The 24,199-nt window shown below is 41.8% G+C and overlaps 1 protein-coding gene across 10 annotated transcripts in view; it reads right to left on the reverse strand.

Moving 5' to 3' along the window:
* Positions 1 to 24,199, reverse strand: part of LOC105690746 (glutamate-gated chloride channel) — an 84,172-nt gene that overhangs the window by 24,042 nt on the left and 35,931 nt on the right. For all 10 annotated transcript variants that reach the window (XM_048658637.1, XM_025746115.2, XM_020855083.2 and 7 more), the window contains 2 exons: positions 18,085 to 18,152; positions 7,092 to 7,198 (listed from right to left, as the gene is read on the reverse strand). In XM_048658637.1, the coding sequence (XP_048514594.1) occupies positions 7,092 to 7,198; positions 18,085 to 18,143 (166 nt within the window). In that variant the 5' untranslated portion in view covers positions 18,144 to 18,152. Of the gene's footprint in view, positions 1 to 7,091; positions 7,199 to 18,084; positions 18,153 to 24,199 lie in introns of those variants that run through there.

The following is a 24,199-nucleotide window of genomic DNA, read 5'->3' on the forward strand; positions in this document are numbered from 1 at the left end:
AGAAATTCTCCGACTATAATTTCTATCGTATCGGTTTACGATCCCTTTGATAGACGATGTTCGATGCAAGCGGAGAGCTTAATTACGATCGTTCACGTTCTATATGGTTGGTTATTTATTTACGATATTCAAATTCTTTCGTTAAATTTGTTTCGGGTGTATACACAGAGGTGGTTGAAGAAAATAACAATAATTTGATATCAGTTTGTTATTTCGTAGAAGGGGAATTTAATAACAGGTGGTGCTTTTGCGTTAAGGTTGTACGCGTCTGTTGGTGTGCGTTTTGTTTCACGTATACCTATAGTAAAAAATACGAAGCGGAGCGTCGCGTCGCGTCGGATGGTAGCGTATGGAAGCGAGTGCTGCAGGGTGTATAAAGATCCCACTTTGGAATTCTACTACTTCAACTAATGGAATGCGTCGTCGTTGTCGTCGTCGTCGACTTAATAATACCCTCCTGGCGCACAGCTAATACCAACGATCTTAACGTACCTACTTTTACTCGAAAACCCGAAAGTGATACCCCCTGCAGACTCTCATGGAGTTACTTTACCCCCTGGAATTCCGACCTACAGATTCTTATCCTCCCGAGGTTGGGAAATTGGAAAATGAATCTCTGCAGTCACCGGAGGAGTTGTTTTTTTTTTTTTTTTTTCCATCTCTCTTTCCTTCCTTCTCCTCTCCTCTCCTTCTCTTGTAATTATCCGGTGAAAACAGAAATTCTTACAACGCCCGTTTGACGATAGAAAAAAATCAGAAAAATTTACACCACGTTCAACTGGCGACTACGAATCCAAAATTATTCGAAAAACTTATACTTCAGCCTCGTATTCGCTGAGATTAACCGCTACGAGGTCGTCGACTACGTCACGTCGGTCGGATACAGGGGCTATCCAACGGTTTCTGTCGTTGGTCGTGCCGGTGGTTTTTCAGGTGAAGGGGGTAAGAGAAAGAGATAAGTCTAGGCTAGGGGTAGGCTCGAGCTGGCCGGCGATAAGTGGTGCTAACGACGTGCCAGGAAAAGAGAGTGCCTTGAAAAGGAGGCGAAAAGCTACACGACGTCGAGGCCAAGCTTAGAAACCAGCACCACGGCCAAGTGCCTCGAAACCAGCGGTAAGGCGTCTGATGTGAAGATAAGCCATTTTTATCTCATATACCAGTCTTTTACAGACCCTGCTGAGTCCGGCAACCGCAACACTGCCCTATGGAAAGAACTGCACTCTTTTTACTCGGGGGAAAAGGAACGGAAGAAAATAAAGTAAAATGACCTGCCCTTCAAACCTTCGACCCTGTGCGGATAAAACTACAGGTGTTCGGGTCAGCCTTCTTCACGGCTATGGAGTCTAGGCGAAGTTTTCGCAAGCCCATCGCGCGTTTTCGCGTTCTCGTATCGCCACGTATTCGTATCGCTACTATCTCCTTGCCGAGGTAGACACACCCGAAAGTCTACGTAACGTCGCAAGTTTTTTGAAACGACGAAAGTGGAAAGGAGATCACTTTCCTTCGGATGTATACCTACACGTACGCCACCCCGTTCTAGCACCGAAATCGCGAGCTCAAAGAGATCAAAGAGACTTCCACGAGAAAACGTATTTATCGGTCTGAAATACCCTAACGGTGTTACCCTGCTCGATACTCGAGCTATTTCCTATATTTTATGTACCTTCTAGTCGCGTCTTTTCACTTCGACGTACACACTTTCACGCGATATTTCTACTTTTCGAAGACCGTCCGATCGAAAGCACGTGGTTTGAGGTCGTCGGAAAACATGCGGTAAAGATGTTCGAAAAATGTTCTTTTTGTCTTTTCTGCTCTTACCGGAAATCTCATCAGAATTTATATCCAATCTGCGGATGTTCCAACCATCCGACGGACATCCACAGTCTCGTAGTCCTCTCATTGGATACATCCTAATTTTCTCTACTTCTCTTTCGTCATCTTTATCGGAATGTTTCTCGCAATTCTCGCGAAAAAAAATTAGGCCCGGTCGTTCTCTCCTTCCGTACGTGTACGCCTATCCTATCTACGTATTACTTTGGGTGACCTTCTCCCAGTTTGGAACCGGATGTCAACCCTGAGGGAACCGTAGGGTTGAATCCTTCGTACACACGGGGCACATTCAATCTTTCCGGACGACATACCTTGCGATTGAAGTTACTTCGAGCTTCACTTTGATTTTGAACTGCAAAAAAGCTACCGTACGTTATTTTACTAAAATCACGTCGATTTCCTCTTCCGGAAGAAGGTTTTTTTCCACGCCGAACCCTTAACCAACCGGTTAGAACCGGATGTCCCTTATTCGATTAGAAAGAAAAGAAAAAAAAGAAAAAAAAAAAGAAACCCCTTCGGACTCGGTGTTCAATTTCCTTCTTCCAACCGTATATGTCTGATCCCTCGGTTATTTTTTTCTCTCACGCTATTCGAAAGATAAAATGGAATCTTGATACAAAAGGGAAAAAATCTGAATCGTTGATTCGTTTCGAGGACCGGTGATATACCGAAAGGGACGACCCTTCCTTTGGTTCCAGAGGGCGCAAATGCGAATGCCGGTCGATGGGGGGTGTATGAAAATTATCCTATACAGTGGTTGGCGGCGGTCGCCTATAGGATATACATGTATACGCTGTACAGCAACGTTTCGAGAGATAGTCATGAGACACCGAAGCGCACATCTATGTAAGTGGTACATACATAAGTATACGTAAGTATACACGTACACGTGAGGGGATAGTTTCACGTGTGTGTCCCTTTATGTGGAGAGTGAATATATTCGTTAATTATACGTCGGCACGTACCGATGCTCGCTCGAGACATGCGCAACAAAACGAATTAAGCCCCCCCATCCATATTGAATTATCGGTTGGGGCGTTGCGGAATATGACGTGCGCGCGCTATATACATACATAACTTATACATCCATGTATATATCGATCTATCCATCTATCCATCTATCCATCTATCCATCTATCCATCTATCTATCCATACACATCATATTCGCATAACTTATACACGTGTGTGTATGTATGTATACCTACGTATGCAGCAGGAGAGCAACGTTAACCGTCGGAGATGGGAGACGCGTATTGGCTTCGACTATGTACACACCTAAAGGGCATACGGAGGAGATGTGCATAATTCGGAGTATTTGGTATTTGCGAATATCTGATATATTTTTTCCGGTTCTCATCAGCCGACTGCTACATTTTTATTTTTCTCGGCTGGAGCCCGATGGAAGAAAATAAGTTAGGGACGCTCAAACCACGTGATCTTCTATTGCTCAATTTTACCTACGCGTCAAAATCCGAAACGCACCGAATCATTTACCGTGTGTAAGGATACGGACCCTTCGGAGTTCCCGGGTCGTGCTGCGGCAATTGCGCGTTCGCGTTAAACTTTATTTATATCTGTACCCGTTCCGTTCCGCGACCCCGTAGGGCTGCGGAGCCTCAACGTAGCTATTCCATCTCACCCTTTCTCGATTGTATTTATTTTTCTCTTTTCTCTTATATCTTTCCCTCTTCGTTTTTCGCTCTTTTTACACCCTTGTCCTTATTCTTTCTCTCAATTTCCGGAGATTCTTCGCATTGATTTAATTTATTACTTCGACCTTTTCCGTAAGGAATTTTACGGATAATTTGTCGCAAATTTCGGCACAACTCGGGCGATGAGAGAGAGGAAAAAAAAGTTTTCAATTTTTTCCCTCCTCGAGGATTGATGTCAATGAAACAAAGCGGTTATCTATGAAGCACCGCCCCGCAGTATATTATCACTTATATTCCGTTGAACTTGGAAGGAAGTGAATTATTTCTGCAACGTTGCGTTTCACCGTTAATTCAAGGGTTGGTTCCTTGTACCGAGTCTGTTCGTCGCCCTCTACCCGTTGAGTGAAGATAATAATTACGCAGGGCTTGATGTAGTACAACGCATATACGAAGTACATGCCTCTACACACAGGTACATATATGCGTAGGACGCATAGCGGTACGAGAGTATTATATCACGTTACATTACCTTACATTAAATTATATCGTATTATATCACATTATATTATAATTGTTCAGCGAATTACTAATTCCTGTATACCTATGGTGCATAAGTATTAGATCTGATAATATCGACGTGTACGAGTCTGCGTATCGAAGTAGGTGTACTCGGACGATATATTTATGTTAATTACATTCTCGAGCCAGGTACGCAATGTATTCCGAAATGTTAGTTGGAAGCGAGACGTACTTGATGGATGAGGATTGGTAATTAAGGGTTTGTCGTTCTTAGAGTTCAATGCTCGTACCTATAGGTATATCTCGAAATTTCTGCTCGAGTCTGTGACGTTATCGAAATTATCGCGCTGGGTTTGCTGAATTTTAGAAGACGTAATACGTTACGCAGCAGACGTATAGGTGCATAAATAGGCCCGTCATACGTAAGGTACATAACACACCGTATACCTTGGTTAAATTCGCGTTAAAGTTCATCCCCACGAATCGACGTATGTATAACGTATAAGTATATGTACACGAGGTTGTAGCCCGTAGATTCCTTCGTCCGCAAATCTGTTTAGTTTGCAGGTAGTACATTATACCTATATACGGACGGTTTGAATATGCGATATCTTATCCTTGCACCAGCGAACGTAAGTCGAATTTAAATTCCAAAACTTCAAGTATAAGGTATATGCGGTACGAGTTAGGTACTTACAAGGTTGTAGGTATATAATATACACAAGTATAGGCGTCTATATATATTTCACATGCCTATGTGTGTATATATGTATATATTATAAAAGCGTATACCGGAAAATACGAAGAGCTCCCGCGCGTTATCTTACCCAAACAAATTAGAAGTTTGTATAATTTCCGAGGACCTATACCTATAAACCTACCCGCAATTCAAGATCGGCCAAATTTGACTCACTCCGTTTCAACCCCTCACCCTCACCCTCCCCCGCGCCCCTCGCTCCCAAAAAGCCCAACTTGATTCGTGGGAAACCTCGCGCGGTTTCCGGTTTGAAAATTTCATAAATTTCACCCTAGGTACAATTTATACGTACACATCTGTATAAACATCGTAGGTACGTCCCGAAACTGCTGTTCCGCATACCAGCGACTATTTGATAGATTGCTTCTGAATTTGAGAGGGCAGTTTATGAGATGGTATCCTACCTATAGGTGAAATACGGTGGCACCTGCTTCCATAAATATTGGCAAGTTTATACGCTCCAAAGAAACGGTACGAAGCTGACTTGCCATTTTTATGAATTCATTTTTCTTTCTTTTCAGTTTTTTTTCCATATCCTTCAATTCAAGTGCACGAAAAATTTAAGCTCTTCAAATTGTTAGCAAGACTTTCTGAACGTATATAGAAATATAATATGCGTCCTTTCTCCTTTTCCGTCTACTCGCTTTGCTCGGCTTTAATTTTTAAATTCCAGTCCAGACGCGGCTAAAATTTTTTCATTCCTTTTTCTTCTCACTTTTTTTTTTTTCTTTCCGTCTCATTTCGGCATAATTTGCACGTTCGTAATGTGCACAAGCCTCTCAAATTTTGCCACGTGTTATGTTATTTATTTTTCTCTTTTTCTACCTCGATGTATCTGATGGATCGGATGGAAAAAAAAAAAATCGTTCAGAGAAAAAGAAAATGAAATGAAAATTCGAAAAATAAATGTTTAAAGTAACGAATGAATCCGAAGCGCGACAGTAGAAGCATCAAACGCGAATAGAAATCCGAACAGTTGTATTTGCAAAGCCTAACGAACGCCTGTATTTTATATCTATAACGTATACCGGCCTCGATCAAATGTAATGAAACGAAAAAAGAGGAAGGAAAATAAATTGAATGAATTAAAAAAGAAAAAAGGAGGAATGAATTTTTTTCATTCTGCATACGCGTAGGGAATCGCGTAGTCGTCCGATAATTTTTGTGATGATTTTTTTTTCCCAAGTTATTCCAGATTCTACAATTAGAGTTGGGCGACAGGCAAGCAAACGTCATTTCACACGCAACCGGAACGAGAAAATGTGAAAGATTTTTAAATTGAAAATACAAGCGACATTTGTTGCACGTGATTTTTTCTTATCCATTTGTTTCTCCGATTTTTCTCATGTAGTTTTTCTTTTCAGTCTTTCCTTTGCACGTCGCGAAATAGGGTTACGTGAGAAATATTGAAAGTTTTTATATTTTTTTTTTTCTGGTTTTCCTTTTCTTTTCAGCAAGCTTGCGCTTCGTTTTAAATTTTCTCACATTTATTTTTCAAAGTACCCTACATTTATTGTGTAACGTGTACATATAGCTACACATTTACGTACACATACGTCGTTAAATTCTAGTTTATATATAGTTTATAACGTCTGCATTCTACGTGAGAGATAAATTTCACTTTTATTTCATTCCCTCCTTTCATTGGTTTTTCTTGTTGATTTTGTTTTAGGTATTTTTTGTTCGTTGCGCTTATCATTCTACATACTCGCATATATCCCGTTATATTTATTGTCTGTATGTACCAATGCCAATAAATTTTATACGTTCACCCCATTGTGAATTTTTATTTATTTCGTTCAATTTTTTTATCTAATATTTATCAGTGTCCTCATATATTGATGAATATTTTCCTGCACGAGCTGTTCTTATATTGCCCGTACATACGACAACAACACCCCCCCCCCCCCCCCCCCCCCCCCGCGAGTATAGTAATTTGATTACGTATATAACTAATTGATTATTTGATCGATAATTGTTGCAAGAAAAAAAAAAAAATACGATTGAAAAAAATTACGTATTTTTATATCGTGTGTATTAAATGTAATCATCGAACCCGAATAACGAACTTGCGAGGAGAAGTGCAATTTTAATTGGACGGAGGGGCGGTGCAGATTTTGTCGCAAAATATTATGTTATATTATATGATATGTAAGTTGAATTTTTTCACTTTTTCTTTATACCTATTTAATGATAAGTTTTACTGAAAATCTGTCTTTTTTGTTTTTTATCCAGCAGCTCGATACGCCATGAGATGTTTAAAAGGTCTGAAAGGTTGTTTTTTTTTTTTTGTCCGGTCTCTCGTTTTGCAAAATTTCACCGACTAACTTACCAGTCCCGTTTTCTCCACTCGGACGAATACGGGCATCGTAACTTCCTGGTCCAAGAATTTCGTCCAGGACCCTTTTCTCCACCTCCCTGAAGTTAGGCTTGATCGATCTGCAATCAATCGTGAAAAAAAGCAAAGGATTAAATTAAATTGTCTGACTCCTGCTTTCATTTAAGCTTAAGTATATCCAAGCCCTGATATATATTTTTCTTTTACGTTTTTTGTCTGTTTTTTGTCTGTTCTTTCCGTTTTTCTGCTTTTCTCCAGTACCGCTTGAGAAAAATAAAAGAAGAATTATTGTGCGAAGTGTCGACTGTGTTATACCTCAGCTATGAGGGTGATATTTTCTTGAGAAATGTCAAGAGTCTACTGTCTGTACTTTGGCAGGGCTAAGGAATTATTAACCTTGCAAAGTTGAGGGAGGCAAAAGCCACTGGAATTACGACAAACAGTTTCCAAACTATGTTCACCATGTCTGGTATACCTGTACGTATATGTACAGCGTACGTATATATGGCTAAGAAATGAAAGGTGGAACGTGTTATATATTTTCACGAAAAATAGAACTCCAAAGATCTTTTAGGTTTCAAACGACAAAAAGCTAACGTAACTACCGCTAATGCGACGAAGATGGAAGTCCGAAAATTTTCGATATCACAACTTTCTTTGTCGTCTATTTGCCACTATAACGGCTAAGGCATACGCAAACATTATACGTCGTGAATATTATGCACTCGTTATCTTAATTGTTAATATTTGTCAATCTGAAACCCGAAAAACTCTAGAGTAACCCTTAGATTTTTTTCGATTTTGGGTAAAAAAAAAAAAACTAATTCGAAAAAAGAAAATACATATACTTGTGCGTACACAAGGTGTACTTATGTGCGCTAATTTTGCGGGCTTCAAAAACCACACAAAAATAATCCCCATCATCTCCCTTTTATTTTCCCTGACTTCCTTTTCTCTTTCTTTCCGTCTCGTTCTCTATTTCTGACCCATTATGAAAGGCTTTTAAAAGAGGGGTTAGGTTAAAATATGGAAGACCTACCTAACCACTCCACCAGTTAATATCAAAGGGTTGTAGGGGGGAAAAAATTGAAAAAAAGAAATTAAAAAAACAAGGGACGAAAAATCCCGGAAATTGCCAGTAATAATAGTCTGATAATTGCGGAAGTCGTCCTTATAATCGGCGGTATTACTGACCCTATAAAAATACTTGAAATAAGCACTTTTACCTCACACACATACACATAAGAATGTACACACTCCTGACACACACATCCAAGTATATAGGGTTAAATAGTGAAGTGGTTTCAATTAAGGAATAACATTTTTTCCCCCGTATATACTGTACACACATGTACGTCACCGCGGGCTTTTTTCTGGGTTAATTGCTAAGCAGTATATGTATATATGTATAATATATATATTTTTTCTGTTTCGTCTTTTTCACGTAGATGTAGTTTTGCAGTGTGCCATTTTTTTTGTTTTTTTTCTTTTCCCTACAGCTTTCTATTCGTAAATGAATTTTCTTTCCGTTTTCATCCTCACTGATTGGATGAGTGGGATAAAATTTATCGGGGAAAAAAAAATTATGAATAAATATCGCACGCGATATTGATATCTGAAATCAGGTACATGACACATATGGTGGGTATTAAAATTTGATGAAATTTTTACCGGCTAGAATAAGGTTATTCTTCATTTCGAATCGATGAACATACGGGGGGGGGGGGGGGGGGGGGGTGTGTATCGAGGGTGTGGTGCGCGGTATAGGTGAAGTATATAAGTAAGTAAACGGTAAGATTTGAAGGGTTGATGGATCGGCAAACACTTCCGCATGCTGCAATCGACAACGACATTAATCACAATAAGCCGATGTTATGTTTTCCCGAAAGCCCTGCTTTGCTTGGCAGTCAGCGGGAGAATGTATTAGGGGTGTATTAAGGAAGTAGAGAGCTTTCTCAAACCCCTAAAATTTCTCTGATACACATCCTCATCCCCCTATTTTCTACCGCGCCCTTCATTTTACTCATCCTCGTCGTCTTCCTCTTCCTATTCCACTCTCACTTCCTCTCTCTCTCTCTCTCTCTCCCTCTCCCTCTCTCTTCGCCAGCCAAACGATCTCAACCGATGAGCGGAACCGTTTCATCAATATCCAAGCAGCCACCGGGTATTAATCAAAGTGATTCTCAACGATCCACCAAATGTGTTTGGTATAGCTGTTTTCCTTATACCATCCCCAGAGTTTCCACTCAAACCCTAAACCCCCGTTCCATCTAATTCTCCGGTAATTTCAACCCCTAATTCCTTTCTTATAGGTACACCGCGTCGGTATACGCTGTACAGGGTGAGTTTTTTCAAACCCCAAGATCGGAAGGAGCTGACTTCCTTATTCATCGAGCAATGAGCATGCTAAATTTTATCAGTCACGTCACCACCAGCTATAGGATTAGAAATGAACCAGTCATCCTTGTAAAAAGAGGAAATTTTCACATCAAACTCGTGAAATAACTAATAAAGAATATTCATTGTGCTTCGTGACCTGTATGAGATCAACACACACGAGTAACGATACGTGAAAATCGTACGTACAACGATTTTCTTTCACACACAGACATTTCGAGTGTATTACGCGATGATGACGACGACGACGACGAGGACGACGATGATGATGATGTGGGTGGAATGTGGTATTACGTACTGTACCTATATCAGAATATAACCCGTGAGAACAAGGCTCATACATATATATATATATATATACGGACAAAGCCAACCTTGGAAAATTCCTTTGCCGGGACCCTCGTAGAGCCAATTATCAAAGCTCAGAGCAATGCTTTGTGACGATCAAAGCGCTTTTTGGGGATGGCGGGTCGGGGTGGGGAGGGGGAGGGTGAGTTTCAGGGCGGTGAGGTCAGGGGGTTGGTGTGGCCCCGCGATGACGAGGAGGAGAATAAGAGGCAGTGATAAGGGGAAGGGGTAGTGGTGGTGAAATGAAGAAGAAGAAGAAGAGGAGAACAGAGAGACGAGGTGTGCAGGCTGAATATCAGCGGAGAGCAGCGGGATCCAAAGAAGGGATGAAAATTCGAGGGGAAGATAAAGAGGGGGGCGGACCAAATCCAGGATAATAATAACCAATCGCCCACATCCACGAAGCGCATATTGTCTACACATACGCATCTCTACACAGGTGTGCGTGTACATAATAAATGTTATAGGAGCAGGTACACTTACACACCCCATTAAAATTGATCGGCGTTACCTGGCTATAATTTTGTATACGTTCTTTTTCTTTCTCCGTTATGTTTTTAATCAAAGAATAATCTCGAAACGGAATTTCGATCTTGAAAGAAAGAGGAAATACTTTCGCTCGGGTGATACTCGACGAGCGAACGTTTTCAAAAATTTTCTCAACCGAATTACTCCGTCCCCAATTTTCGGTTTCTAATGATTCAGAGGAGGGAACAAAAAAATAATTATCAGACGAGAGAACAGGCTCTGGATCTGGAGTTATCGAAGATGCGGCTTCTCCGTAAATGGGTCGATTTATAAAACCGCATAACCATGTAAACGCGTTGATAAATATTTAAGTTAAAACACCCCCGAAGCATTTAGAGAGGGATCGCGCCACACCGAAACCTTTGCCGAAGACACCCCCGACAGAAGTACCCCCGGTAGAGACACCTGCAGAAATATACGTAGGACGGATGTATGTACATTATACACAAATACATACGTTCTGAATACATATGTGCATACCCATGTACAGTGTGAATAGAAGACAAACGGACGAGAGTAGCAGGTGGCGAGCTGTTTCTGCATTGTACATAGCCATGTACATACGGATGAACAATATAGATACATGATTACAACGCACGTATGTACGTACGTATATGTTCGATACACATATAAATATATATATATATATACAGTTACGTGTGCATACATATCTAAATACATACAGGTATACCTTATATATCAGCTGCGGCTGAGTGTTTATCTGGCCGGCGGGCGCCTCTGAAGACGTAAGGGATGCTCGAGGTCTGAGGGCGAGAGGGGGAGGGGGTGAGGTCTTTTTTTGGTGGAAGGGAAGGGGTCGGTGGTTGTCGAGGAACGGGACCAGGGGCGTATATAAACAGAGAACGGGCAACAATGGCACCCGAGCCGTAAAGTACCGAGAGGCCCGAGTATTGTAACTTCTGCAAGTTTGGTCGGACCGCCACCACTACCGCCACCCACCCTCTTAGGGTTATCTCTGGCAATAAAAAAGTTTACCCCCGTCCACTATACGCCGAGTTTGTTTTCATATAATCCCAGCCTTAACTTGTACGGTTTTTATTTTTACGGTTTTTCCCTTTATACGCGTATATGATCGTTACACGTATACACTTATATATATATATATCCATACTCTTTTTCTCTTATTCGAATCGCGAGAAGAGGGGAAAAACGAAATAACAAATAAAAAGAATAATTACTTCGCGGTACGCTACAACAACGCGTCTGTATACACCAAATATATAAGGTGGTGAAGGGTGTTTTTTTTTTTTTTACTTCAACGTGTACAACGAAAAACCCCTTTTAAAAAGGATTTGGGGTTTTGGCTTTGGCTTTGAATATTTTTCTTCTACTTGCAGGTATTTTTGTATTATGAAGTTGGAGATTAAAGACTTAGGTATAGGTACATCCATTGTGCATAACGCGTACGTATGAGTTTTCTCCGCAGGGGTGGGGTAGTATCTGCTGCTGGTCAGAATTTTTTTTTTAATGAATTGAAAAAAAAAATTTCAAAAATAAACGAAAAGAAACGAAAAGGACAAGGGGGATAAAACATGGATGACCGATGTATATACACGCACGACTTTATACCTTTGTTACGAAACGAAGAAAAAAAGAAAAATCACTAAATAATACGCACACGTGCGCTACTCCATTTTATTCATTTTCTTTATTTTCCACTTTTCTTTTATCCGACGGGCTCGAAGAGGAGTCTTTGAGGTCTGTACAGTTCGTGCGAACGTGGACATCTGCGGAAACCGAGGTGGTTTAACGATATAATATATTATACCTATAATATACGGAGAAACCGGAACTCTCGTGATCGTCGGCGGTCGTCGTACACGAACGGTTGCTGGAAGAGTTCTCGCAAAGCGACGCGACGATGCGGTGAGTAAAACTGACGGGGCGTATAAGACCGGACCGCGAACAAGAGATTAAACGTGCTCCTATTAATCCCACTCGGAATTTAGAATTTTTTTCTTTCACCACTAATTCTAACGGTGGACGAGAAATTATCATGAATGATGAGACGAAGGAAAAAAAAGAGTACAAGATGAATTCCGTCCGATTTCTAATTTCGAACTAGACGAATTCGAAACCAGGGCGATGATATCTGGTGCGCCTAATCTTCGATGATAACGATATAATGGCACATAGCTGGCATAAAAATAGAGAAAATTGAGGAATCGATATATCGCGAATCGAGGTTCGGTTTGTAAATCTCTCACTCGACGGTTCCTTCTGGGATTTGAACCGACTGATTTATTTCCGAAAAAGAGAAGAAGAAAAAGAAAAAAAAAAAAAGATGGAAAAAAATACCTACTCCTAGTTCGATCGTTATGCCGGGACGCCCAGGCATTATTGAATTCCAGATTGACTCTCCCCTCCCTATTTTCCTCCCCATCCCTCGACCCCGTCGACCTCAAGAATAAAAAGCACGAGCTGGGAGAAGAATAAGATGACAACTTGTTAGTTTTTTTCCTTTCTCTTTCGTTCTCTCTCTTAATATTTTTAGTTTTTTTTCCCTTTCGTCGCAGCGACCACCGCGACGACTATCGCTAGGCAGACACTTATAAACCTTCGTAATCTCACACATCTTGTTCTCCCACCCTCCCGCCCTCCGTATCTCGTCAGTTTATAGGCAGCTATTACCACCCTCAGATTGGAATATATACGTATAAATATAGGGTATTACGTATAAATAGACGTTCGTCTAGCCGATGTTGGTAACCCACTTACACATTGTGCTAATAATAAAGTATGACGGGTAAACAATTAGCGCGCGCACGAGATCCGTCAAGTATACATATAATATACAGATATAGATTGTATGTACAAGTTATGTATATAAGTATATAATACGGTGCAGGGTGGTGAAATGGGCGAGGTAAGGGTGGTCGGTTGCTCGGTAAGGAGGAGGGTTGATTCTGAACGGCCTACCTCCTTCATGAAAGCAAAAGGGAAAAGGAGAACAGGGAAAAACTGGGAACGGGGGCGACGAAGAGGTGGTGGTGGTGGCTCGGTGCTACCCGCCGCTACCGACACGGGGACGGAGAGAAGACTCGAAGAGCAGTTAATGAGGGCGGCGCCGTGTTAATGAGAGAGGACCCTGAGCTATACGTCCGGTACCGGATGAAGATATATATATATATATATATACATACACATGTACAATATACATATATACGTAAATAAGTATATACATATACGTATAATGCGTAAATACATCAAACTACGTACATAATAATATTAATGATATTAATAATAATAAAAACACGGTCGTATGAATTTTTTATACATTTTTTTATACATATAAAAAACACAGGTATACGCGTACGTGTATTTTATGTACCCATGTATCGCCATCGTGATTATATCAAGTGTGCTTTATATTAAGTTTGTAATGAGACTCGTTCTATTACCGGCGTTCAAGCGGCACGTTACGGTATATAGTGCGGGTCGCATGCCATCCCCAGTTTTCCTATACACTCAAATTATTTTTAGAGAGAATTTTTCTCCTAATTAATATCCCGATACCCTTTTTCATCTAATTAACGTTTGAAAAAGTGTCCGCGGTCGTTATACATATATACATATATAGGTATACGGGACGGGCGTGGTCGCGAGTATCGTCGCGGTATACGAACGCGAGGGGGGACATTACATTACATTTTTGACATTGAAATCCTCTCGCGCGGATCACAGCTGAGCGGATAAGAGGTGTGCTTCAGATTATTCTATCAACTCTTCGCTCTCAAGTTCAGGCACACAATGTTCAACGCCGCGGGCTCTGGGGATCAGCAAAAACTGAATATAAGTGATCAGGCGCTACGACGGCTCGATCGTAATACCCGCGTACCTACTCCCGAATCCTCACGCGACACGTTTACGTACGCGCGTTATACGCACACACCACTTCTCTTCGGATACAGGGTGATTCAAAATTAACGTCGTATTTCCCGTCATCCGATTATCGGCGAAAAGCGTCGAGATCCGTTCTTATTCCAACGACATGAATTATTTTTTTTTCTCCGTTTGTTTTTTTTTCTTTTTTTTTTTTTGTTTCTTTTTTTCATCGCGATACGGAACGTCCTTTTTCGTGTCACATGACGCGGTGGACGCGGGGGGGGGGGGTATTCGAAACGGACCTTGCAAGGGATTGCAATATGGGGTTACAGATACGATGTACAGATACTGTAACGCGCGTTAACTGCGTATACAGGTATAGGGGGTAGAACTGCAATGCGCAGACCGCAAATTACTAGGAAATTAATCTTCCGTCAGGCTGGCGACAGCTGTTGCTGCCCAAGCGTGGGGTACCCACTACTACTCGCCGCTTGGATGTATAATTTACATAGAAACGTTGAAACGCTGAAACCCGTTTCGCTATTACCCCCTACATGTAGATACTTCTGCACCAGACAGTCCGACAACCCTCGAACATATTCTACCCTTATCCAAAGTCATTCGGTCAGAACTTCGCCGATTCGGGAAAATTTTATTCACACTTTTGCAATGCCCATGTTATCGAAACAAACTTTCCGAAAAAAGCACAAAATTTTCACGAATAAAAAACGCCAACCGTAGATTCACGCGTTTGCAAATTTTCTGGCAAACTGTTTTAATTCTAATTTTTTTTTTTCGTCTCTCATAAAATGACGAAAAGAATTCGAACACCGCTGGAAATAAAATTCTATAAAAATTTTTCCATCTCCCCGTGTATCGTAGAATCGGATCGCACGTACGGATAGGAATGAAAATGAAACAACCGCGACTAGTGGGTGCCAAATGTCTCGTCGATGTGTCGGTAATGCGCGAGTCGAAGGGTCGATACAAATACGTAGAGCCGATAATATAACGTACAGCCGAGTGTGTACGGGGCGCGGTAGTTTGTATATATATTTTCGCGACCATACAGATCTGGGCATTGATTTGGTTTGGGCATCGTAACTCTGGGGGATGCAATTTCCGGCATTGGACTTTCAAATTACGACACGTCGGGGTCGAACAAGCTCCGGGGTCGACCGGTTCAAGGAATACCCCGTCGGACAGTGTCCTTCTGGGAGATACAAGATCCAGAGTTTCTCGGTATTATATATACATATATATATATCCCGCCTATATATCTATACGGATTTAGAAAAACCGATCCTTCGTTTCTCCTCCCTTTACTTTTCTTTCGCGTTTAATCTTACAGCTCGTTTATATATCGCCCGGCGTTTGCGGAGCGTATTTATTTTTTCTTCCACTCCATGATCCGCTCCGTATATTTTCTTCTATGTTATTTCATCTCCCACCCTTGTTACCTTCGGAATATTTCAGCCGATCCCTTATTTCTGCCGGACGCGTTCGATTCCGCGAATATTAACAGCTTCTCCAAATAACGAGATACTATTTTTTCTTTCGGACGAAGATTGTTCGAAAAAAGGATCATATCTCCGCCGATGTCTGCGACTGGATGTTCAAAATCGAAGGATCTGAACCCTCCCTCGCCGCTCCGAGAAATTGCCGTTTTTCGTCTTCTTCGCTTCCCCGAAACGGAACCCCACGGGCTTATCCCACGTATGGTTCTTCGGATTTAGTCGAAAGGATTCATTACGTTGTCTGTTACGGGGAATACGACGTCCCTTCAAGGGTATAACGATAACCGTCGCCGTGCAGGAAGCCGGGTAAGAATTAAGCCACGACTTACTTAGCTGCGAGACCGAAGATGGATTGTTTTCCGGGCACACAACGAGATGATCCTTTAATAGCTTCACAACCACTAATTCCCTCACGAACTCCGAGCACGGGGGGTGGAAGCCGCGTGTCACCGCATACATTAAAACAGGTGCTACTTCTTCCCCTTGCTCTTTTTCCGCTTGTAGCCAGACATTTTATCATTTTTCTTCTCATTTTACCATTTTTATTATTATCATCGTTGTCATTACGTGTTTCTCTTTTCTATGTTGAATTCTGCGAGGGGCAACGCGACCTCAGGTAATCATCGTTATCGTTAGCGTTATAATAAAATCTCCGTTTCACTCTAAGACGATTATACCGCACGAATTTCGAATGGGTAAAAACTGAGACAAAAGAGAGAAAGAGAAAATAAAGTTAGAAAACGAAACAAGAAGCGGCGTTTCATGTCCTGCATTAACTACTCGTCCCGCGGAATATCAATCGCGCGATGTTTCTTTATTTGGATAAGAAGAGAATGTAGAATCGATCGTATCGCCCGAAGAAGAATATCGGTGACACGCGTACTACTCGGGGGAACACGCGATACAATTTGAACGTTTGCGGCGTTCCGTGGACGGACTCCGTTACCGGGGGGAGTGGGGGGAGGTACATACCGGGGTATCTTTTGAGTTTGCAAAAAGGGTTGAGGTTTGAGGATCGAGGTTTCCGAGAGGTATGGGGGAAGTTATTGTCACATCGGTTCTTCGCCCTCTTCGTCGTACGGTATAGCCGTACAGCGACGAAAAAGACGACCAACGGCGGCAGGTTCACGCGAATGTCAACATTTATGAGCCAAATATTTACCCACTCGCTTTGTGCAGCCCATCATGTCTCATCACTCATTGTCACCATCCCCTTCCGCTCTAACGCTACGTCGTCGTCGTCGTCGTCGTCACTTTCGTCGTTTATAACTCGCACACCCTGTATCTCTTATGATGTACATTGTCCTTATATCTATGTACCTATACCACGTCCAAAGAGTACAAAGCGTTATTAAAATCCGACATACGGATGTTACCAGGGTACGTGTACGTACACCTATATACTATTTTCGATTCTCTTCCCAACTCCCCTATTTTTTACCTACCTATGTATAACATTACATATATATACTTCCCTGATTGAAACCACCCCTCACTCCGCCCTACCTTCGAGCACACGTTCTAACATTTGTCACAAAAAGAGGACGAAGAAGGAGTCGAAGAAAAAATAGCTCATTAACTATTTTCCTCTTCAAATATAACCTTGAAGGAAAAGAAGTGTAAACGATGACTCGCTTTTTTTTTCTTGAATTCCCTACCAAACGTATCGTAGAATTAATTGACTGCGATTCGCGGCCATCGAGTATCGATATTTTGCTCGAGGTTTGTATGAAATGAAATTGAAATATTTTTCGCCATCATCAGCCGTGAACCTGCCTCGTGTGGTGAGGACGTCGAGCGTGCGGACCGGTGAAATATTTAAGCTGGTCCCGTAGCCCCGGGCTGATTGCTGATGAAAACCCTACGGACGAGGCTCCAATAGGTCGGTCGGTTGGTCGTTGCGAGCTATGCGACTGACTCCGGAAGAGGACCTATTCAAACCAGGCGTGCTTATACGTATCTGACCCTCGCTTTTAGGGACTTTTTGCATCTACTTTTTCTTCCGCTTCTTCCTCCTTCTTTCCGAATTTCGTATAATTTTCGAATAAACTTTATTCGCGAATATTTGATTATTTCGGCTGTTCGAAGCAGCCGCCGCTACCGCGAGATAAAAGACCTTGACGTGCGAATGATCCGAGCTGAGGTGTTGACGTTGTTCGCCCTTTCATTTTTATAACGGAGTTTGAAATAGATTTCAATTTTGTTTTGTACTTTTTAAATTTCTGCAGTGCTGTCCAGCGGCAGTAGTTGCTGTATGTTACAGGTACACGTAACAAACCAAACTTTCGGAACACGATATTTTGATTGGATATTGATTAAATCCGTGTAAAAATCATCAATCAATGACTAACCTTGATGGATGTAGCAGCGCCGTTAACAACACCACCAACGGCAGCGTCCCAGGCCACATCGCGGCGGCCTGAAAAATAGAAAATAACCAAAAAATCAATTCAAGTATCACACATAAAAATATCAATGTGAAAAATTTTGCGATGTAAGTCGATCGGAAAGAGTTTAGGCGCATCGGAGATAAAATCTATCGGTTTTTACTATCGAATCACCGCGCTAATCTGCATCGCAATTGTTCGTTTTCTATTTATTTTTCGGTATCTTCGACGAGCTGTACGTATCGGAGTTAAACGGTTGGAATAAATCTTTTTCCCTCTATTTGTATTTCCACCGATTCCTCATTTTCTAATCGAAATAAATTCCCCGTGCATGGTATCGGACGTCTAGTACATAGCGTAGCGCCGGTGCTCCCTACGGGCGGTTTTCCCCAACCCCTAATTCCTCCCTGAGCTACAGGGAACCGACCTCCGATCGAATCAGGACTCGTGATTGGCGTTTGTAATGGATCTCAGCTTCCTTTACCTGCAGGGTGAAATTAACTTTCGTTTTGTACCGGCAATTTACCAACTAAATTACCCTGTCGACGGATATCGGATGTAGAAGTAAAACCCGGACGTCGTATTAACCTGCATTAAAACATTTTTCATTTTAATTTTTTTTTTTTATTTCTTTTCCCTTCCCCGTCTTTTTTCCCCTCGTATCATCGATCCCGAATTTCAAATTCTCGTAATTATTTCTTTTCTTTTTTTTTTACACTCTCAAGGGGTGAAAATAAATTGAATGAATAAGTAAATGAACAAATAAATAAATACAAAATTCTCAGCGAGAATTTCGCAGTCCGCGCCGAGGATTTCGAGAAAAAAAAAAAAAAACCCTCTCGAAAAACTACCTCGTCTCTACTCTATTCGTTTATCCTAAACAAGCATGAGAAAATCCTCGAAGGATTTTTTGCCGTTATTTTTTTTTTGGTTTTTTTTTTATCTCTTGTGAGGAAGGTAAGCCGAGGGAGGAGGGATGGTTTGAGGGTTTGGTCCAAGAATTCGTTTTGCCCGTCTCCGCTGCTCCCGTTACTCAATTTCCCGTTATAAACCATCACGTATAGACACATATAGACGGACAGACGGATAGGCAGACAAGTGTTTGGTCCATGGGCCTTTTTTTTTTTTTCTCTGTTTTTCTTTTCTAGTTTTTTTCCTTTTTCACTTTGACCGCGCCGAGAAACGCGAATTACTTGTTCGGAATTCCTAAATCCGTTTACATAGAATACTGCTATACTATATACTTTTTATTTACTTTATCGGTCAGCTATACAGAGAATATATATAGAGCAGCTGTTTACGGTATCACTTGAAAAATTTCCCAACAAATTTCCCCACCCAGTTACCGCTACCGTTACGCTAACGGCATATTTTATGGAGTATATAAAACTGAAACTGAAAGAAAAATTCAAAAAGAGAAGGGAAAAAGTTGAAAATTGAAAACAAAATCAAGGAGAGAAAAATATAAGGGTTGGAAGAGAATTCATTTCGACCGCTCGGCTTATTTGATTATTTATATAATACTCATCACGCTCGGGGTTTATCGATGAGGGCTTTTCCCTCCCGATCAAATCGATAAAACAAATTTTCACTCTGTACATACCATAATATACACGTATATACATATATAACCTGTGGTGTTTTCACTGGGTGTTGTCCCTCGTTGCATCGAAGGGATGATGATTAGAACAGCGAGAAGGAAGAGGGCAGAGGGAAGAGGGAAGAGGGAAGAGGGAAGAGGGGTAGAAAATTATGGCGACGAAGGGAGTTGAAGGGAAAGAGGAAAGAGGAATAGGGGATGATGCTGGTTACCGGTTGCCTGGTAACCATCGCCACGGAGGACAGACGGTCCAACGGACGGACGGACGAACGGACGGACGGACGGACGGACGGATGGATGGTCAGACCGATGCGGACGGAGCTACACAGAGGCTAGACTGGCTAGACTCTGGCTGGTATGTAAACGTATCATGAGACGGTTCGGTCGCGTAGCTCTATCCACCGTATGTACGTACGTATAAATATGTCCTATGCCCAGGTACACGTATACCCTATACCTATACGAGTGAATGTGAAATGCGAAACGCGAATGTGGATGTGATCCGGAAACGGTTTGGAATTGCGGAAGCTACGATAAAACTCCCTCCGCACATACATAGAATAGAGGGAAGAAAAAATGGACGACAAAAAAAAAATATCCAATCTTCCTACAACTACAATCGCATAAAACCCTTATCATTTTTTGTCTTTTTTTTCTCTCTCCTTCTCTACCCTATTCACGAACTCTTCGAGATCATTATATAGAGCCACTTCCACAAAATAATGAACTTGAGGGATGAAACGATCAGTTTTTAGCGAGTTGGGCGGGGTGCGCGCGCAACGTAGACGGTATACCTACGTGTGTACGTACGGTACGTAACCAAGTACGCGCGCGTACAGACGTAAATACGTGCGAGTGTGGTTGTGCGGGTAACGCGAAGGAGTTGATCGCACGATTCGCGAACTGGTTTTATTTGGTTTGCAGGTTTGCCCCGATGGCCTAAACTCTCGTTGAGGGGCGGGCGCGGACGTGGAAAGCTTTCCGAAAGGGGAGAACGGGGCAAGGGAGTCACGGAAAAGAGGAAAACCGGGGGGCATCGTGGAACCATGGGTGAAATAGCGGCGCTATACGGACATGGTGCTAGATGTATATACCTTATAATGCTATATGTACTCTGTAGAATAAGAGGGTCACGCTGAGTGATGAATTGACGACAGGGAGACATTATTTAGACCCCCACACACAGGATCGGAAGAGGAATATTACTACTTGCCCCGCTGCTGGTGCAGGTGAACCCGCACGTGTATATATACGCATATATATATTTCTATATACATTTCTATGTACTAACGAATTTACACGCGCCTCCACCCCGCCCGTCCCTGCCTCTCGGAAAAAGTAAAATAAAATGAAATAAAACACGTTCAGGAGCCCACGTTTTTCCAACCCCCTCCCCCCCCCCCCCTCCTTCGAGCTCGCCAAACATCTCGACCTGACAGATATACGAGTCTCTACCCCCCCCCCCCCGACTCAATTTTGATCTCGATTTTTCATTGCTCAAATGTAAGGTAATATGTTTACTCGTAATACGTATGGTTCGTATACCCAGAAAAACCCGACCGAAGTGATGTGTTTTATGAAAATAAATGAGTCCTACGGTGGAGCGATATACATACATTTTTTCCTCTTTCATTTTCTTTAGGGGTGTTTTTTTTTTTTTTTTTTTTTCACCTCTAAGAATTTTATAACGAGAAAGAGGAAGGAAGTAAAATAGCGAACAAAAAAAATTTCGTACTCCATTGACGAATGAGAATTTTCCTCGTTTCTCCATTTCATTTCGTGTTTTCGGAATAAGAGGATAATTGGCGTTGACCCGAGGAGCGAGAAAAGAAAGGAGAAGAAACAAAAAAAGGGAGAATAGAATTTTTAAAAGCTGAACGGACAGACGTGTACACGGGTAGACATGCGATAAAAAAAAAACGAATTGGTATTCAGGGTGCAGGTATAAATACCGCAGATTTTTTGAGTCGCGGACGTACGCCGTCAGGGTATGGATAATACCGAGGAGAAAAAATAAATGAAAAAAAAAAAAAAAAAAAAGAGAGAATTTCAAGCTGCAGGAGGGATGGGAGAAAGAAAGAGAGGAGGCAGCGGAGAGGAAAAAAGAGATTGAAACAACAATGTAGTTCACTTTTTTAACCCTGCAGACTCCGTATAATGTATGTACCTATATACACGGCGTTTATACCTATACGGGGCCGTTTGCGCGCGATGGTGCGATCGATACGAGAAAGAGTTTCCAAGATGAATCCTCTCTCGGAAGCGCCGCGCACTGAAAATCTCAATTACGTAGGGGGTCTTTCGAGATTAAAAAATAACCCCTGAGCCACCACCACCACCACCGCCAGGCAACAAACTCGAGTTTTTTTTCTTTCTTTTTCTTTTTCTTTTTTCTTTCTTTTTTTCTCCTGCGGAGCTAAGGAAGAATCGCGTTCTACTCGCGCGGTTTTATCAAAAACTCGAGTGTTTATTTTCAGTTATAAAACTTCCAAAAAATGATTGAAAAAGAATGAACAAACAAAAACCGGATGAAAAAACAGAGGTATAATATTCTTCGGCAACTCCGCGTGGTGTTTACGGAGACGGGGGTCGCTAACGGGGGGGCAAATGCAAAATTGTGAAAGATTAGAAGCTGAACGAAAGGAGTGAAAAATGAGAAGAGAAAAAAACATCAATTTGATTTTATAATCAACGTGATTAATTAATTACTTCCACTTTTCTCATATCTTCACTTTCCCGATATTCAAATCAATGGAAATCATACGCCTCACCTACCCAAGATTCATATTATAAATGCATGTATTATAAATTTTCACATCTCGACTGAGGGGGGGGTAGTTAGCGATACTCCTCCGCACCGCTTTACCTCATGTATTATAATCGGAGGTTCTGCACTTGGTTCCAACGTAATTGTTGTTTCTAAATTAACAACCGGAGCGTGAACAAGCCGGGAATATTCTAGTATCACTTCCGGTGAGTTTACTCGACCATCGAAGTTAGTTGAAGTGCCAGCTTAATAAGGTTCAGGAAGTTGGATGGGCGCGTCGTGAATCGAGGGCGTTTTCTGGATGCCCCTGATATAGTTATAACAACCTGTGTACATGCATAAACTATCCATACACACGTGTCGAACGCACGTAGTACAACCGATATACGAATGAAAAACGAGAATATCCCGCGATCCCGAGGCGAGTCTACGTATAAAATGAATCCACGTAACGCGGAGGCATCCGAAGAACGCAGAAAAAGCAACAGAAAAAATGAAAAAAAAAAACTGACAAGACAATACGCACATTGGCTTGGATTAAAATACCAAAAATTCTACGGCGTTGAGGAAAATAGTATATTCCGGCTCCACGCCTTTTACCACCCCGTGTATTTTATCGGCAGACATTTCATGACCCCCCCCTTTTATTTTTTCTTCGCTTTTTTTTTTCGCCCCACCCACCCGACGCGAGTACCGGAGGCTGGAGGTTCTAAAGCGGACGAGGGATTCCCCGGTTGATTTACAGCGGTTAGGGAATTCCTGGAAAGCTGAGAAGAAGAAGCGCGGTACATACGAGGACGACTACGACGAGTATACGTCTACGACCAGCCGCGGTAGTCGCGGTTCCCTTAGCAGCATCTGGTCCTTCAATCTTCAGATTCTTATAGCTATAGCGATACCGCTACGCCGGTCGTATATCGATACCTGTCTCTACCAACTGTAGAATACATATATACTTATCTGTGTATACATATAGCCTGACCGATGTGCTCTCTATAGGGGCGGAAGGCCCATAACAGTTTTCGATTTCCTCGCGAGCAATCAGATTTATACAGAGACATTATTGAACCCCCGGCCCTCGGATCAGACAATGTGATGTGGTAGAGAGTTGCCGGGGAGAAGTGGAAAAAGAGGAAGAAGAATAAAAACGAGAAAAAAAAGAAGAAGAAAAAATGAATGAGGGAAAAACTTATGGGATTTAATACTGAAAATCGAAAGAGACCGGGCACGAGATTCCAAAAGCCCAATTCGGAAGAAGGACCTCTACAGAAATCGAATCACCGATAGGAATACTTTCGAGCTTTTACGTCTGTCCGAGATAAATTTTTCCAACGGACGTTGTAATTATCGGTAAAAAATGAGTCACCCGTTACCGGGAAGACCAGGGAGATGCTTTCAAAGAGTAGTGGGATGAAAAATTTCGCATACGTATGAATCTTTATAGGATGATGTTCGGTTGAAATTGAATACGTTTATCTGCGGAACTTCAGGTTGGATTTTCTGGATAATGGAGAAAGTAGGTATAGGCGGCTTTTTACAATCGGTTTTCAGTTGTACCTCATATATGTTGTACGCGTATATATTCGCCAAACTTCTCCTCGTACGACGCGGAAAATAGTTGAGAAGCAGCTGAGCCGCGTATACCGTGAAGATCTATTCGCGCTGGATGAAATGGAATGAAATGGAACGAAATGGAACGGAAACGAAGGCTT

Source organism: Athalia rosae, chromosome 7 (genome assembly GCF_917208135.1).
Source record: "Athalia rosae chromosome 7, iyAthRosa1.1, whole genome shotgun sequence".
Taxonomy (NCBI): Eukaryota; Metazoa; Arthropoda; class Insecta; order Hymenoptera; family Athaliidae; genus Athalia; species Athalia rosae.